Here is a 19,625-nt window from a genome sequence, read left to right as displayed (position 1 = left end):
TCTATAATTTGAAGTTGCCTTTCAAACTCATTGAGTCCAGGACACGTCTGTTTCTTCTCTCCAGTTTTATTCATTTTCTGTCTTCACAGCCTGGTTCAGTTCCTTTCATTTCCTGACCACTTCCAGCCCATACAGATACCTGTTTCACCCTCATGTATGACCCTCACTTGGCACTGAGGACAAACAGCCCTCTGGTGTTGGCTATTTGAGTTTGCAAGTTTGACTTCTTTTAGGGGATCATTATGGTTTTACATTTCCTAGAGGATGGGATTATGTCTGAGTCTCTCTTGTGGTCTTCACATCAGGGAGTGCATAAAAAATACTAGGCACTCAATGAATGTCATGACTGATATAGTTTGGATTGGCTTACATCAAATTGGGAAGCAGATCAAAAGTTGTATTCCAGCAGGGGCCTTCTTTCACTAGAGCCAGCGTAGAATATGCATATGTAGGTGGGGTAGAGATGGAGTACCAACTGAGTGCATGGAGAAGAGAGGAGAGGGACCCTCAGATCTGCTATGTCACTGCTGTATAGCTTAAGCGTAGAACTTAATGGAATGACTAATCTGTTCATGATGGGTCCTATATCCATGGAAGTAATAAGAATAACTCAATTTGGAAGGCTGTATAACACAGAACAAGAAACAGACATGACTTTTGAAGTAAATAAGACCTGAATGAACTTTAGTCCTACTATTTATTAGCTGCTTTTCTTGGACACGGTAGTTAATCTTTTTTTTTGCATCTTAGGTTCTTTATTGATTAAAAAGGAGGTAACAATATTATGTCACAAATGTTTGGTTTGATGAGAAAATGAGGTAACGTGAAAATAACCAGCTGACTGAGCCTTAACATGTAGATTATGGTTAAGAAACAATCAAAAGAAAGAAAACATAAATCACAACAGAATGACAACAATGAAAGGCCAGGATACTACATGCCACATTTTGAAGCAGTGGCCAAGGCTTATTGCCATGCAAACATTGGGCCTACCTGCCAGGCCTGAAATCAGAGAAATATGAAGCCCTGTGTTCCATAGGCAATGAACCCATCAAATAAGCTTCAAAATACCCTTCCTAGGATGTTCTATCTGGAGCTCATCTTAGGTGGAAAATGCCCCGTATGAATAACCAGCTGATTTATTTCTGAATGACTAGTATCAAAATTGGTGTATACATGCAGGTGGAGTCACATTTTCATTTTGCATTGATTTAAAGGCTGATCATAGACGCAACAGACTAAAAAGCTCTAATTTTCAAGAGTGTACTTAACCATACTCTTTCCATCTTTGAAGACCACTGTTCCATAATGATGATGGGTAACAATTTATTCTACCAACATCCAAAAAAGAGCAAAACTTTGTCAGACTAAATAGGCTTCTGACATAGCTCTTAAAACATTCAGGCATTCAAGTTCTAAACGTATTCTGCAAAGTCATCAGTATGATTTACATACAAAGGTAGGTACAATCGTATTCAACAGCATTGACAGCTCAGAGTAGCTTGAAGGTAAATTGAGGTTTCAAAATGTTTTCAAAAAATTAAGAGAAAATCTTTCCGATGAACTAAGTTCTGAGTTTAACCTTCTGAAATATCTATCTAATTACCCTAGAGAGCCACAAGAAGTGGCTTCTGTAATACCAGGCTCACTGCTTTATTCCTCCTCCCCATCTCTAATTGTTCATTTTTTGATTAACGCCATAAGGTACATAAGCTGCGACGGTGCCAAATTTCTGTGCGCTTTCATTGTGGAACATGCGGTCATCAAAGAAGATGTGGGGCCGTATTTTCACTAAGATGGGACCTTTGGGGGCTCCAGCAAGGAAAAGAGCTTCATCTATCTCTAGACCCCAGCGGCGAAGAATTTTCAGCACTCGGGCACCTGAACTGGCTGCACTCCTGGCTGTAACCAGGTAGGTCCTGATGGGGCAACATAACCGTTCATCTTTGGCATAGAACTTCTTCTGCAGTCTGCCTAATTCTTCCAGAAAGCCTTTCAAGGCACCCTGTAAAAGGAACATATCACAGCTGTGATTCAGTGGGTCAAAGGAAATGAATGCTGAAAAAGCAGAGGCTGATAAGAGCTTATAAACAGATACAGTACTGCATGCAGTATTAGAAAGCCTATGGCACAATGCTGAAACCCCTTGCATTTATGTAAGTATATTTCCTTATATGGAACCATCCTTGCATTCCTGGAATAAAAGTAGGGTGATCATATAATTTATTGTCTAAACACAGATATTTTACGATTGAAAGAAGTTTCTATTAAAAAGTTAAACCAAGGCAAGAGACATAAACCATTGATGGAAATGTGGGATACTCTAAATCAAGTTCAGTTAATTACCAAAAGCACTATTCTTTTAATTTGTATTTTGTGGATTGCAAATTTTAATGTTAGGAAGTATATTTCTTTATCTTGTTTAATGCCCTGTTGACTTGGATCTAGCCTTGTCTTATATTTACAAATACTTGGTATTTCGTCACACTTACTTTTATCTTCAGCCTTCCTGAATACTTAGTTTTTGCTGTAACTCTGGGATAGAGCATATAATTGGATTTTGCTATGTGATCCAATCTGAAAGTCTTAATTTTTAAAATTAAAGTTGAGTTTTAGGATATTTATATTTATTGGTATTACAAATATACATGGTAATGGTTCTGTCTTATGATTTTTATTGTATTTTTCACGTTTAGTTTAAAGCTTTCAAAGGATTGTTCACCAAGTGTCTTTTTTCTTTATGTGAGTATATGTGTGTTTCTTCTAACATTTAGGAAGGTTTGTATTATTTCCTTCTATTGATTACCTTTATAACTGTAACTTTTTATAGTACTATCAGTACTCTGTTTTTTAAAATCCAGGATTGATTATTTTTTACAATAAGAAATGATGAAATTAGGGAAATTCTTTACCTCTCTCTTACTCTCTATTTCTTCTTTAGCCATCCAATTATACTTGTTTCATCTTTTTCGGTGTTCACGTTTATATTAGGAAAGATTCTCATATTTCTACTTATCAGCTTTACGTTTTATCCTTTGATTAGCTATTGTAAATGAACGTATCAGCATACTTAGTCTTCCTTAGACCTTTTCCCTTCACGTTTTTCCAGTTTTCATTAGTTATATAATTTCTACATTGTTAGGACACATAATATTTCTGCTTCCTAATCCCTACAATTGTTTTAGTTTGTGTTCTATAGTTAAATATATATATTTTAGGACCATTTGTGCCTCTGCATTTCTAATCATCTACATATTGGCCAAATGTGTCCAACTGTACTAGTTTTGTCAAGAAAGTCTTGTGGAAATAATAATTCCTGGAATATAGTATGTTCTCAACTGTTGACCTATTTCCTTTTAACTTGAATGAACTTTTGGTTGGATATAGAATTTGTGACTTATATTTTCTCTCCATATGATACGTAGTGATCCACTGTCTTTTACAATACTATTGAGTGCTTCTGTGGAGAAGGCTGATTTGCCCCCTGCAACTTGTATGTGCAGGTTGCCCAAAGAATTATTTCTTCACCTCTGAAGTCAAATAATTTTACTAAATCATGTATCATAATGATTCTGTTCTGTTTCCCTATAACATAATGTGGACTTTCATCTTTTGATTGTTTAATGTATGTATGAAAATCTTCTGGTAACTCAGGATTTTTTCTTGATTTATTTTTTTATACACATATGCATTTTTATGTTGACCACACACAACACTTCTCCTCTCCCCAGAACATAATTTCAGTGTTTTTCTTTAAGGATTCCAATTATGCATATGTTGGCTTTTCTTTACCTGTGATCTATTTCTGTCATTTTTCTATCTAAAACCTTACTTTTCAATTGTACTCATTTCCAGAGTTCTACCATTTAACGTCTTATCATCTCTTCCCTGATTCTTGCATTTCCACTTTATGACCCTGCTTTTAACGTTTTTAAAAGTCATGGCAAATGCCTAGTCACAACTTTCACCTGTACTTTGGCAGCTATTTGTAGTGAGAGTTTTTCATCTGTTACTTGATCTTGCTCTTCTTTGTCTGCCTTTTTCTCATAGCATCTTTGCATATGTTCTGTGCTGGTCCCCTTCTTATTACTCATCACTGAAGTCGATTGGTTTTTGTAGGAACCATTAGGGGGTTTCTGGGAAGGTGAGGCATAGTATTTGAACACTGACTTGTTTCACAATTCAAAAGCTCTCTTCTCTGGTGTCATGGAAATAAACTTTTCTGCAAGCATGACTATAGATGTGATCATTTATTTATTTTGCTTTCTCCGAGGCTGCATATGTCAGAAAACAACAAATAAAAACTCACTTCCTAAAGGTGAAAGGCACATACATAGGTGAAAAAAAATATAACTTTTTTTGGCAGAACAGCAGCAGCAAAGAGGGTGTAGGGACCATTGGTAGGAGCCACTTTGCTCACAGTTTGGCTTTGAAACACAGAGGGACACAGTTTTTGAGTACCTCCCAAAGGTCAGTTTATGTCACCATATTAAAACCAGGTATCATTCTCTCTTCTATTTTTGGATATGTTTTATAATTTATATATTTATACAGTAGTGTAAGCATATAATTTATCAATAACAATACAGAACTATGAAGGCGAGTTACTCAAAAATACCTTTTTGAGAAGCTGTGTGATTTAAAACATTTGGGACATACCTAGGATGTAGAAAGCTGAAAAGACTGTTACACCTAACAACAAGAAAAAGCCAGATAATTTGAAAAATCGTAACTTTTCTAGAGTCTGTTAGAGAGCTGAGGTAATAGAGCAACCGACTAATGTGAAATCTTAGGGGAAAAAAATCTAAGGAAACATCTAAGGTATATTCAAGGCCAGATGGAATTCCAGAACTGGCTTGTCTTTAGTAGAGCACTGAAGGAAGACATACCAAACACCATACAAGCAAGTATGAAAAATTCGGGCAATTTAAAAACAATTAATAAAGGCAAAGTGTAGGCTAATGAGAGAGCATGGAAGTCCTGGAAGCCACAAACACAAGAAATACTCCCTTGTGGGCTTTTTCCCATGGACTTGCCTAGTTGCTTATGAGAAAGACCGCAGGCAGGGTGAGAGATGAAAGAATGCAGTCCTCAGTGGTGCAGGCTTGGAAGAGAGGACCAACTGCCACTATGAGAAAAGACTAAAACTCCACATTGTCCCATATCTCCTAAGGAACAAAATACAAACACTGTTACCCCCAGAGCACAGGTAAAGATACACTACTATGGGGAGAGAGGAAAGGAAAACTCTCCACTCCTGGGGCAGGGACAGGAGACTATTATGGACCCAGACCATTAGATATCTACTATCACTGGGGGGAAGGCAAGATCAATGACAAAACTTCATCCCTAAGACATAGGGAGATACAGGTTCTGGCCTAGATTTAGGCTGAACTAGGACAACAGAGAATCCCCCCCCCCCACCGCCATATCACCGAGCTAGCTGGAAGAGACAAACAAGCAACCACTGGCGTGGAGTAACAACACGGAGACCATCTCTGAGGCACATGCACAAAGGGAAGACAAGACCTAAAGCTGAACTAAAGCTGAAAATGGGCCAGGAATATTGTGACAAACCCTTCATCACTCTATCAGAGGAATTTGAAGCCTGTGGAGAAATGAAGGTAACAGCAGCAACAACAAAATGCATAGCTAGTCAAACTCCTGATTTGTTTGATTCAAGCCATCACACTAATAATTCCTAGCAGAAGAAGAGGCATGCCTATAACCAGGCAAAAAGTTTTACCAATTTTTGTTTTTTTGGTATTTACTGAAATATATACTATTTACCAAAACCACTAGTATATACATACTATGATTGGAAATTAATCAAAGATGTATGAGAATACAATAAAACAAAACAAACAAAAATCTTTCAAGAGAAAGCAATTGACAGATGAAGACTCAGTGATGACTCAGATCCATAAATATGAGAGAGGGAATTGCACACACACATACACACACCCCACACCATATTCAAACTTCTGAAACACAGACAAATATAGAAAATCGTGAAGGCATCCAGAGAAAATTAGACACATTACATGTGCAGGACCATAGATAAGAATCTCAAAACCATTTGTTGTTAGAATCCATGTAAGTAAGAAGACAAAGGATGGGTATCTTTAAAGTGCTGAAAGAAAAAAACATGATCAATGCAGAAAGTCGTATTAAGTCAAAATAAAATATTTTTCAAAAATGAAGGAGAATAAAGAGTTTTTCAGAAGAAGAAAAACTAAAAGTTTTTGGTTACAGCATATGAGTTCTACAGGGAATGTTCAAAGACGATCTTCTGGCAAAAGGAATATGCTACCTGGGAGCAACCTGGATCTACACAAAGAAATGAAGGTCTCTGGAAATGTTGAAAATGAAGATGAGTACAAAAGACACAGTTTTGTCTTATCCTTATTCATTCTAAAGATAATTGATTACCCAAATGAAAAATAGGAGCGAGGTATTGTGGTTTGATAGTATAGGTGAAAGTAAAATGTATTACAACGGCACTGTTGTAAGGTTCTTACACTAGATATGATGTGACATAATGTTTGGAAGTAGATTGGGATGACTTAAAGTTGTAGATTGTAAATGCCTAGCAAGGGCAATAAGACAAGAAAGAGAAATAAAAAACATACAGAATGAAAACAGAAATAAAGGTGTTTTTATTCCCAGTCAACATTGTAATCAAAAGAAATCTCAAATCTACAAAAGTTTTACTATGACTAACAAGTGACTTTAAGAAAGTTGCAGGTTGCAAGGTTAATATATTGTGTTTCTTTATATTTTCAATAATCAAATTGGAAATTAAAATTTTAAAAGTATTATTTACCATAGCACCAAAAGTTACGAAATACTTAGTTATAAATCTAACAAAATATGGGTGATAACTGTATAAAACTTATAGAAAAACTGATGAAATAAATCAAAGATGACGTAAATAAATGGAGAGATATACCATGCCAGTGGGCTGCAAGACTTGATATTATTAAAATACCTATTCTTCCAAGACTAAATTCAACACATAAATTCAACACAATCACAGCAGTATTTATTTTTCCCCAGAAATGGACAAGCCGATTCTTAAATCTACATGAAAATGCAAAGGAGTCAGAATATTCAAAGGATAATTGAAGAATAACAAATTTGGAGGACTTGTACCACCCGATCTCAAGAATTAGTATAAAACTATGATAATTGATAAATTATCAATTTATCAAAACTGTGATAAATAATTGTGACAGAGTGATATTGGTAAACAATAGATACCTATGTTAAAGGGACAGAAAGCCAGTTCTTTCCACAAATTGTGTTGGGATAAGTAGGATGCCTATAAGAGGCAAAAATGAACCTTAACCAAATATTTTGCACAAATAGAAAATTAACTCACAATACGTCAATTCCCCTCAAAAACCCTAAAATTATACAACTTCTATACAAAACCATATGAGGAAATTTTTGTGACATTGGATTAGGCAAAGATTTCTTAGGTATGACATTGAAAACATAATTCATAAAAGAACAAATTGGTAAATTGAGTTTCATCAAAATTATAAGTTTCTGTTCATGAAAGACACTGAAAGATGTTAAGAGAATGAAAAGGCAAGCACAGACTGAGAGAAAGTATTTGCAAAACACATAACTGGTAAAGAACTTGTATACGGCATATATACACTCTCAAACCTCAGTAATAAAGAAAAAAAAACAAGCCAATGCAAATGAGCATGGGATTTGAACAGATATTTTTGTCAAAGAATACATATGATGGCAAATAAGCACCTGATAAGAGATAGGGACATGCAAATTGAAAATACAATGAGATAGTATTATATAACCACAAGAACAGGTTAAAACAAGCAACCAAAAATCAACTGACACAGTACCAAATACCGGTGCGGATGCAGAGCAACTAAATCTCTCAAGACAGTGCTGTTGGGAATGTAAATTGGTACGGTCAGTTTGGAAAATTATTTTGCAGTATCCTACAAAGTTTAACATATATTTATGTGTTCTCGTAATCCTACTCGTAGGTATTTACCCATGAAAAATTAGATTTTATGTTTACACAGAACCCTGCATGTAAATGCTTAAGATGGTTTCATTTATAAATGCCCCAAATTGAAAATGACCTATCCTCCAACAGATCCACAGAACAGAATACTACTCAGCAGTAAAAAGGAACCAACTACTGATCCGTGGAATGATAGTAATGAATTTGAAATGCCTTATGCTAAATTAAAAAGTCAGATTCGAAAGATCGCATCCTATGTGTTTCCATTTATATGGCATCTGGAAAAGGCAAAACTATAGGGATAGAAATCAGATTTGTGGTTGACAGATCCTGGAGATAGGAGGTTAAGGATAACTTCAAAGAGGCCTGAGGGAATATTGAATATTAAGTATTTGGCGTTTGGTTGTGTTTTCACAACTGTAAGCGTTTGTCAAAACTCTTAGACCCATTCATTAAAAATTATGAATTTTGCTGTATGTACGTGTAAATTATACCTCAACAACTCTGACTAACACACACACATACACACACACACACAGTTTAAGTGTCACTTGCTGTAATGTGAGGTGAGTTAGTAAAACTTTTCAGCTTTCAGTCTCGTAATAGTTTTATAAAGGTAACAAAAACAACAATATTTAAGTCTATCTTAAGCTCAAGAAGAGCTGAGAACAAAACGCCAATTCCTTGGTAAAATTCATAGATTAAAATTGATCAGTGAGGATTCAGTTTGTAGAATATTTTGATATTTCAAATTTCCTTTGGTTCAGAAGTTGTAGGTTTTGTTCATTTCTGACCATGACTCTAACACTTTAGTACATGGATTGATTTAAAAAAAAAACACAAAAAACTTACTCAGTTTCAGTTTGATTAGGTTTTCATAATTTACACTGGTTTGAGGCTCATTATTTGATTGAATTGAAGTTCTCAGTTTTACAGATTTTCTCAATTAAGCGATGCCTTTAGGAGTTTGAGGTTATGGACAGAGAGGTTCAACAGATGTTTACTGACCTATTGGAAATGGCCTTACTATTTTAAGAACCTATTATGTAGAAATGGCTTGTTGGTAAGTCATTATACCTCTGTTCCTCAAAATTTGGAGGACGTGAACTCATTGTCATGAGATCATAGAAACATTTCCAAAAGGCTAGGTAAAAGAAGGTTAACATTAAAAAATAAAGTCAGCAGCAGATGCTTCAAAGTGAGTTCAGGAAAGAAAGGCAGAAAATGGCGAAGAATCAGAAGTGAGGAGTGGCCTGCCTAAAATCATTGGAAAGCCATCACAGTGAACAAATATTTATATCTGTATGTTGTAAAAAAAGTAGATCAAAATTCATTAGAGCTCCTGAACCTACCTGAGCCGTGCATTTATTCTCATGTTGTGTCTCCTGTGGAAAGAATTTGTCCATCCCGTGGTCTTTGGTAGGATGCTCGCAGTCTTCTGAGAAGATTGTGGCATCCCCATCAAAAGCCAGACGGAGCTGTGTGTCACAGTAAGCCATGTCTTTGCCTCCATCAAACATCGTTGCAGAGGCGATCCCTGGGGATTGATTCATACTCATCTCAGGGCCATGAGTTTTAGTTTCTACCATTAAAAAAATAATAAAAAGTCCTCCCAGACCTTGCATTTTCTCTCTAGCTATTCCCTGATGACTCAACCCCTCTTCCCAACCACACATTTCAAAACAGTTGTCTATGCACTGGCTCCACTTTTATAAGGAATGGAAATGTGTAATGGGTGGAGGTCCATTTCCGGAAAGGTCAAAGCTTGAAAGGTCAAACTTGAATGCTGCTAAGGGGAAACACCTTAGCAGAAAATCCAGCAAGGGCATAAGCGACAGAGTCACGTGGGAAGCCCATTGTAAATAACTGCTAGGGCAAACCTGTTTATTAACTAGAGGGATAAAACCAAGCTAATACCTTCTTGAATTGCTTCGTGGACTTTTTCAGAATCCGCAGAAAGATACAAGTTGGTAAGATAGGTCTTCAAATAGCCAACAGGGCTTTTTCCACCAGTCATACAGAAGCGGTCAATTAGTAAGCCTATTATTATCGGGCAAGAAAGACTTTGTTATGTCAGGGACTAAAGACAAAGTACCTACTGGAAATGCAAATGAGTTACCTTAGGAATAACTGAGTTCCTACTGAGGTTTTAGAATTACCTTCTTAGTGCCAATATTGACGAACGTCTTAGCTATTTTAGGTAATAGTGGATGTGTTAGGTATGTGATAGTTTAGAAAGTCCATCCACATAGTAGGTCATGCCGATTTAGTCTCCCAAGTGTATGACAGCCATCATTATCTCATTACAGAAAGGGAAACTGAGACATAAAGACTTGTCTAAGCCCACTGGCTCATACCGACTCTTGCCCTTCAACTATAGCCTCCTCAGTCGATGAAAGGACCAATTAGCGTGGCTCTATTTTAAGTACCATTTCTGCATTTCTTCAGTAAAAATACAAAAGAAATAACAGGTAGTGCTAGGAATAAACTCTTTTTTAAAAACAACCACAAAATTTCTGAAAGTGTCTCTCCTGACTGGAAATTTTAAATGGAATTATTAGCAGACTAACCACTAATATACCATCAAATGCCTTTCAACTCAGCAACAATGAAAATTAAAACACTAGATGTTGGTGAGAGGTTTGTAAAATAGGTACCCAAATACACTGTGGATGAAAGTGTAAATTGGTACAAGCTGTCTAGAAAAATAACTTGACTATATGTACCAAGAGCTTTTAATAGGTTTACACCTTTTTATCTAGCATTCCTTTATTTTATTTTATTTTTTCTTAGGAGTTTATTCTAAGGGAATAATCTGAAACTCTGAAACTGATAGAGATTTATGTAGAAAGGTCTCAGCCTCAGTGCAGGACTATTTATAAAAGCAAAACATTGTTCACCAACGTTAACACTTCGTAGTTAAATGAAGTGTAACATTATGCATATAAATATTCTGTACCCATTCACAGTGTTTTTCGATATGTGATAAACTGGGTAGCTGCACATGCTATAAAGCAGAATTTTGAGTCTAGTCCTTTGTTTATCACCTGTGTGGACCGAGAGAGTAGATGGGGCCCACCAGCAGTTGAGGTGGACGTGTTTAGTGTGGTATTAACAAATTACTCTCACTTTTTCACTTAGGCCAACATTGCGCATAACAAAGACAATGCCAGAGATATGCAAATTGCCTTCTGCGCCCAGAGAATGGAAGTAACTAACTCTTCCAAGTAAAAGGTAGTCATCCCATGAATAGGCTGCATGAAAAGATTGCACTACATCAGTTATTAGCAGAATCAATAGGTAAACAACTGTGATTTTTTAAATACTACTACCCTCAATGGGCTCAGTGTGGTGAGGGGTAGATAGACCTAAATCACTTACTAAATCAAATCAGAGTACATTTTATAAAAATAATAGCTGCAGTTTGTTGAATGATCACTATACCAGTCATCTGTGCTAAACCTTTTAGGTATGTTCTCTCTTTTTGTGTCATAAGACTTTGAAGGCTGCATTTTGGAAAGACAAGCATTCTTTAAAGTATGTCTCAGTAAGACATCAGCCTTATAGTTAGGAAACATAATATAAAACTCATAACTTATATGTTTATTATTTATAAATATGCCAAATTTAAGCCTTATTTTGGCTTGACATATACAAGTGACAAGATATAAGACATGTCACTTAGAAAATAGGCTAAAAGTCCTCAAAAAAATAGTCAGGTAATTCCCTAGATGTTGGAATGCTATAAAGAGATTAGAGTCCATCCAATTTTTGCATGTACAGGAATAAAGACAACTTTGCTGGCGTGAGTATGGATTTGATGTGTGGGGAAAGCAGCCAGGGAGAATCAGATTTTAAGAGTGGAAAGGAAAGGTGAAAACCTTTAAACCTTTAACATGTATCTGTGGTGAGCAAGAAGTTTGATCACACAGAGAAAGCCTCTGGGTTGACGGCTCCTTGAAGTCAAGTTCAGAAGTGAAAAACATAAAACAGAAATATATTACAGGACCTGGGATTAAGACTTTGAAATTCACACTTGACAAGTTAAGGCCAGAGCTTTGGGCCCAACTCTGTACTGAAGTTAAAAATGAACATGGCCTCTCTTGTTCTGACATAGGCAAATAAACATTCCGCGCGCAGAAGGGGGTGTCAGTATCAAAGACACTGCATTCGTTAGGCCGCAGTTAGCAAAATAACATGGCTTCTCTCCTCCCGAGCAACGACTGTACTTGCACATGGTATTTATTTTACTTACCATAGTGATTGACGCTGTTTATAAGCCGCACTCCCACTTGGGCATGGTTATTAGTCATCAGTACAATATCAAATAAGTCCTGTTCTTCAGGATACAGATCTCGGAGTCTAGCATTGACATGCTGCAGAGCCTGCCGGTTACAAACACGAGTGTATGTAAAGAGGGCCAGACAAGGTGGGCATTGGGAATCTGCAGAGAAGTGAGCTCATCGACATCCCATTCGAGCTCTGAAGATGTGGCTCCTTAAGGCCGGCTTCTGCCATACATTTCTGTATTTTCTGCCTCTCATACACAGGACTTCAGTTAATCGTCATCGAATAGATAGGTCATAGTTGTTGAAAATTGTTGCATTTGGTTAACTAGAAATAGCTCTTGTTGGGTAGGTGGAGAGAAGGATCAGGCTAACCCTTTTGTGGTTTGTCTATTTTTTGGGGGGCTGGATTTTGTAAAATTGGACTCTTGATCACCTGATAATGATTTTTTGTGAAAAATATAGAATGCTTCATGAATTTGCATGTTAGCCTTGCACAGGAGCCACGCTAATGGTCTGTATTGTTCCAATTTTAGTATATGTGCTGCCAAAGGGAGCATGTTGTCTGTTTTTAAATAGGGATCTTTAGAATAGGTGCATGGTTTCGTCCCTGCCCCTACCATAGCCCATAAGTACTTTCTACACAACTTGTGGAAGTGTCATTTCTTTCTGCCTGGTGACGATGTTATTGGGTAATATCTTTAAGCCATGAAGGGGATCACAGTTATAAATGCTATACATTTCTGTATATGTTCAGAGAACCTTACTTTCTCTCTTAATATCGTGCCCTTAAGTGCCAAGAGCATCTTGATTTTCTTAACATGCTATGTCTGGGGCAAGAGCCTCCAAGGTGACTTTCATTTCATTTTAAGGAGGCATTTTAGTTCTACTAGTACCCGGAATTATAAACTCATAGTGCTTCTGGCCACTACTCTTCCCAGGGAGGGAACCAGGTTTCTTTTACACGGCTCATGATGAGGACTCTGCTTAGGGAAGCTCAACCTCCCAAATCTAGGGACACAGCCCCTTCTTCAGCAGTCTGGAAGCCTCTGTGAAAGCATAAACTGACCCAGGGTCAACGTGAAAAGGGCAAGAATGATAGAAGTGGACTAGAGATTATGACACAACATGTAGGAGATCCCAAAGGTCGGCCCGAATCCTCCACCTCACCATCGAGCGTCCTGGCAGCCCAAAGACACTCTGCAGAGTACCTTGACAAAGCGGAAGGCGGGTCCTGGAGTCAGGATGACGTTCTCGTTGGTGAGCTGATACTCCATGTACTTTTCCAGACCCTCTTCCTCATAGATTTTCCTGCCGTCCATCATGTTGAAGAGAATTCGGGACGACACAGAGATGGTGATGGCATGCTTCGGTTTGGGCTGCAGAGAGGGGCACCAATGGGGGTACAGTCACACAGACCCCAAGGGCTCAGAAACGGGGCTCATCTTGGGGCCAGGTGAGAAGAAAACAGCTGGGCCGTTGCTTGGAGCCCTGGGGTGCTGGAGCTAGGAGGCAGGTTTAGGGTGGAGAAGCAGGGGGCTGAGCCGACCTCCCTGCAGTATGGAGAGGAGGGAGGCTGGGAGAGGCTTGGCCTCTGAGGCAAAGGGTCGCCCGAGGTACCAGGGGTGGTGTGCCCTGCTCACCGGCCGGGGTCGCGAGCAGCTTGGGGTCTTCTCATACAGGGTCCTCACGGATGACCAGTAGGCTTCTTCATCATCGTCATCTTCCTCCCGCTGCCGCGGCAGGTCGGACATACAGTCGCGGTCCAGCTGGGAGGAATAGTGCGCCTTGCGCTGGGCATAGGGCTTCCATTCACTAGGGGGTGTACGGGGATATTCTCGCTGCTGCATCTCCCGGGGGTCCCGGGGGTCCCGGGGGTCCCGGGGGTCCCGCACGATGCCATGTGGCCAGGTGTCAGTGTTCTCATGCATCTTGCCGCTGCGCTGGAGCATGGACTGGGGCTGGGACTCCGGGGGTGTGGGAGGGCAGGAGTCTATAGGCGCTGGTGGTGTGGGTGGCAAGGATGGGGTGGGCGGGGAGGGCTGCGTGGACAGTTCTTGCTGAGACTCCTGCTGGCTGGGGGAGGCAGATGAAGTGCGGGAGGTGGCGGAGCTACTGGCGACCTGGAACAAGAAAACGGGCGTCTGAGTTCCACGCTCGCTGGAGGTCCCTGGCCCCATCTCTGCCCAGCTGGAGTCAGGGAGCTGTCCCCTTCCCTCTGTTCCATTCCTAGGCCTGAGATGGGTCCTGGTTCATCTCGGCTTCTTTAGGTGGGGGCTTAAAGGGGTTTAGACATCTCAAGGCTCCAGATATTAAATATTTCTGTGAAATGGACACAGACAATTGCTTTCATTTCCCCTTAGCTCCCCCATTGGCACCTCACACTTTTGTTTTTGAGTAGATTGGGTACAGGCTTTCTTCCTTGCCCTTAGGCAAATGACATATAATTTGCAAAGTTCTGTATGTAGACCTGCCCAGTCAGAGAACTCTGGGTAGGCAGAGGGCTTGTGTAAGGGACCTTGCTTGTCACTGCCTCCATCTGTGACCTCCAGTTAGCTTGATGAGCAACTAGACCAGATGTTCCCACCAGAAGACTCGACACACCCACTCGGGGACACCTGTCTCTCTCCACATTGCCCCTACTATTAATGTGCCGATTGCTGGAGGGTTGGTAGGTGGGAGAATCGAGTATCTTCCTAATGCCTTCGGAGGTTTGTGTGTCTGTGGAGCTCCACTGGAGGGAATCATCTTCCTAAACAGGAAGGAACCATTCTAGAGGAAGGACTCTTACTAAGGTGTGCAATAAATTATTAAGCATCCTTATGTTATTTCAGTTTTTACCATTGTTTCACCTGTTTCAAAAGGCATTTTCTTGGTTAGATTATTGAACTAGTCCTCACAGAGATAGATGAATTGGTAGGAATACACGTTTTCCCAGTGGCTGGATCTGTGTCATCTCTCTGAATCCAAAAATTGGACCTCAAAACTAAGTTTTTTGTCTTATATGGCCAGGCTGAGTTAGGACCCAGGCTTAGCCACACAACGTAACACTCTTAAATTATCTTCTTTGTTGACCATTTCACACCCTCTCCTTAGTCTGGGGTACATAGGTGTTGAAATCCTTCCTACCTACACGAAGGAAGGAATGAGAAGCCATAGAGTTTAATGATTAACTGTACAGCTTATAGACCTAGAGACCATGGATTTTAATATACCTCTATTAATGTTATTAATGCTAAATGTTATGCAAGTTATTCTGTGTTTCATTTTTCTTCCCTGTAAAATAGGGCTTACAGGTTTTTTTTTTTTTGTTTTTTTTTTTGTGTGTGTGTGTGTGTGTGGCGGAGGTAAATTAACTAAAACACGTAAAGTATGTAGAGCAGTTCCTGGCATATACAAAGCTTCAATCAACGTTAACCATCATCATCATCATCATCAGTATTTTGATGATGATGATTTTATGATGATGATGATGCGATCATGTATTCCATCCTTTCATGGCCATCTTTACCTTAAGACTGGCAGTCTTGCTTCTGTTCTCATCTACTGATGGGACTTTGGTGGATGGGCTCCGTGAAGTTCGGGACCACTCACTTCGCACGATGTACCCACGAGAATCTGTCTTTGGCAATGATAATTCTTGTGATCCCTTTCAAGGAGAGAAGAGACCCAGGAATGTCCTCCCATGCATGTGCCTACAGAATAGCCACTTCACGCTAAACATAGCAGCACCCAATGAGAAGATCCCTGGCCTCCATCACCCTTAATTCAGCCTTGGCCCTTCTGTACTCGTCTTGCTCTGGCCCAATCCTAACTTCTGTGAGGAGCAACACAGTGGGGATCCACGTGGGAGAGCATTCAAAACCAAGAAACAGATCTGCCAGCTCACATGTTCTCGTCTGTGTCTCCTCTTCTATGGTACTCAGTAGAGTTGACCATGTTTTCTCCCTTTCCTCCACTTCTTCCCGTAAGGATAAGCCCATTAACAGATGCTAAACAGAAATTTGAGCAGACTACAAAAATGAGGGCAGCTGGTATCTACACAAGGCTGCGGCAGGAGCTGCGTAAGTGGGAATAGAACCCTCTAGCATTCCCTTCAGGAGGAACTGCAGGGAAGGAGACTATGGAGAGGCTAGTGGAAGCTTCCTTTCCCCACACCCTGCCCCTCTCCCAGGTTGACTGTGGCTCCCCTCCAAAGTCGGCCGTTTGATCCCTGCTCACCCTGATCACGCTGCGCTGCTGGCCCTGCTCCCACAACAGGCACATGTGAATGTAAATGTGTATTATGCGGCAGGGACCAAGAAGGACTGTTCCCTCAGCTGCACTAAGGCAGTTTCTACACGGCGGGTGACCATGCATGGGGCAACGTCTCAGCGAGTGATTCGGTGTGACTGCATGCGTCATCTGAAAGATTGTGCAGAAAATGGTCAATGCGATGGCCAGGCTCCCCTCCCCTCCCTGATCTGAGCAAAGACCAGTCTCCTCCCACAGGCTGAGCAGAGGACACAGCAGGGCTTCCACTCCATCATCTACCTACGTGAACGTGGGTGTGTGTACTGGATGGAAGGCAGGGACCCGCTTCTCCTAGCTTTGTCCTAACCTCTCCATGAGGGATATTAGCTAGCCCGTTGTACAAATCTCCACAGCTCAGTCTTCTCTTTCAGAACTTTCTGCCCCCTAATACCTTCTATTATGCTTTTCGCTTTTTAATTCTCTCACCAACTCTAGAGGTCAGCTCACCTGAGTGTTCAGACGAACTCCTGGTTTCTCAGACTCCCTTTTTTTCTCTGCTTCTAGATTGTCTCTTGAGTATTTTGTTCCAGATTCATTCTTAATATGGAAACAAAGAAAGTTTATTAATTTTAATCTCGGGGGCATTAGAAACCGAGGGTTTGGATTTAAAAGGATAAATCAACATTAGCATTTGTCTCTTTGCCCGTATCAAAAACTATATAAAGGCATACTTTTTGCCCCGTTCTAATAAGCATGAGTAAAAATGACATATCAGAGAACTATATAAATAATTTTTAATGTAGAAATTTGTTGGTTTATAGATTTGAAGCACGAGGCATTTATCATTTAAAAAATGGTAGCATGGGAAATGCTATGGAAGAATATTCCAGGGCTCAGTGGTACTTGCATTTAAATGTGAGCTTGCTTACACAGAATACATTTTCTCCCTTCTATCACTCTGAAGACTGCTACTTATGTAACTTTTATTTTACTATGTAAAATTGAAACTTCTTATTTTTTGACTAAACCATAAGTCCAATTTTGTGTGGATCTGAGGCCCACCAATGTTAGTCTGATTTTTAAAATCAAGGAACTTAATTCTGTGCAGATCCTGTATGGCTCTATTGACAGGCATGCCTTACATTCATGTTATGTAATTACTCATAGCATCTAGAGTGAAAAGAGGTTTCTTATGAACAAACTAATAGAGAGACTGTCTAGGAGAGCACAAGAACTCACTTTATGGACACTTCTTCAAAATCTGTTTTCATTTTCAATTGTGGGAAATACCATTATATTGGATCACTATTGGTATCATTTCATGCTAATTTGGTAGCCATAATGCAATCTAGATTGGTGTTATTTATCTGTTCAAGGAGCTCCACCTCTAGCTTAGACCAAGGTGCTCAGGAGCAGTCTAGTCATCTCTTTGGACCCTGTGCCTTATACACAGGAAAAATCTGATCAGTGTTGGTTGAATGGTTGAGTCTGTCACAGTGGAGAGTGGCATAGCTGTGTGGTCTTAGAACTAATCCTACAATTTTTCTATCACCCCTCACCCCCCCCCCTTCACGCACACTGTCACCATAAAATCCTGTCATAACTCCAAAAGGTATTGTAAATCCAATCCTTCTTTTCCATCTCTGTTATCATTGCCTTGTTCTAGGTCTCCAGTCATCATGGGCCTACATTCTTATAGCCTTTTGATCTGGTTTCATGGCCTCAAATCCTCTCAACTTCTAGATCCATCCATGCCATTTATTTAGGTGATATGTATGAAACATAAATTTAATTATTCTTCATTTCTGGATACACTCTTCCTTCTTAGACAAACCAGGGGCCTCCTGGTGTATCCTGTTTACTTCCAACTTGCATGGCTCCACTTCACGCCTTACCTCTATGTTCTACTTACGCCAAATAACTTGTGTTTGCCTATCTACCACCCTGGTTACTTGTAATCTCTTCTACCTCTTGATATTCTTCAAACCCAGCTCAGCGTCACCTGGGAGAACTTTCCTGAGTTAAACATTCCTCTGTGTTACCCTGTGTCTTTTGTATACAATTTTACTGAGCATCGCACTGCACTTCGTGTATTCTCTTTCCTACTGGGCTGTCCATTCTTTACTGAGAGCAACTGTTTTCACCTCTTACCATGAACATATGAGCGTATGCACAATAAATGGCTGACTTTTTGGATTTAGTTATAATATGTGCTTTAATCTCCTTTTTCTCTGCTCTCTCCATTTCCTGTACTTCTCCTTCCGTTTTCTCTCCATGTAGTCATCGTCTGAAATTGTTGGGTTATTTCAGAGAATCCCAGAGGTAAATGGTGGGCTGATATCTATTTTCCCTCGGCTCTCAGGCAAGATTCTAAGATGTTTAATTTACTCACCTTCTTCTTCTGTTTCAGAGATGTTTGACTCATTTCTTTAACTACTGAAATTCTTTTGCTGTTACGCAGTTTTACACCTCCCCAGCTCCATTTCTTGTTGCTTCTGTTGTTTCCGTTGCTGAGTCTATGCTAGCATGTAGAATGCCAAATTTATGACATCATCTGAGATTCCATAGTAACAAGATGACTCTGTGAATACATGACTCTAAAAGTAGCAATATCATTTATTCATATTTAAGTACTTGTACTCATGATTATTGTCTGGATGTTTAGGAACTGATGTCTAAACAATGTTCAAATGTTTAATATGTAGCAATAGTCTTCTTTGAAAGTTTCTTTTAGTACTCCTACATCACTTAGTCTCATTTGTGGCTGCATATTTTCTGGTCCTGCCAAAATTAATGGCAAACTCCTTTGTGGACCCAATCATTTATTATTGTTCATCCCGACTGGTTTTAGAGAACTTCCTCTGGAGACAGTTGAGATTTTGTTCTAGATATGGAGTTGAGACTTTAATGTTTGGTGTTTCTTTCCCAGCAAGGCCTTTTCCATCTCACAAAGTCACAGCACTTTCCCTGTAGCTAGGCACAGTAGGGGAGAATGATAGTTGCACTGTCTTTCCTGCCGTTTGCCCCATCCTTAACCATTTAAACATACATATGTCCCTCTGGTGTACACAGGTTATGTAAATAAAATCCAGCTCCCACCT

At 39.5% G+C, this 19,625-nt stretch overlaps 1 protein-coding gene across 1 annotated transcript; it reads right to left on the bottom strand.

Annotated features, from left to right (window-relative positions):
• Positions 1-1,672: 1,672 nt before the first annotated feature.
• LOC308505557 (cytosolic 5'-nucleotidase 1B-like) lies at positions 1,673-18,949 on the bottom strand (the record flags this gene model as incomplete). The annotated part of the gene is made up of 10 exons (XM_081068019.1): positions 1,673-2,005; positions 9,358-9,542; positions 9,923-10,045; positions 12,261-12,390; positions 13,503-13,670; positions 13,935-14,414; positions 15,803-15,940; positions 16,513-16,695; positions 17,032-17,121; positions 18,917-18,949. 10 exons carry the CDS (start codon positions 18,947-18,949, stop codon positions 1,673-1,675), a joined length of 1,863 nt encoding a protein of 620 aa, XP_080924145.1.
• Between the last annotated feature and the right edge of the window lie 676 nt (positions 18,950-19,625).

The sequence above is a fragment of the Rhinolophus hipposideros genome (assembly GCF_964194185.1).
Source record: "Rhinolophus hipposideros genome assembly, chromosome: 12".
In the NCBI taxonomy this organism is placed as follows: domain Eukaryota; kingdom Metazoa; phylum Chordata; class Mammalia; order Chiroptera; family Rhinolophidae; genus Rhinolophus; species Rhinolophus hipposideros.
Note: the sequence above shows the minus strand (reverse complement) of the source record. Positions and strands in the feature narration are given on the sequence as shown.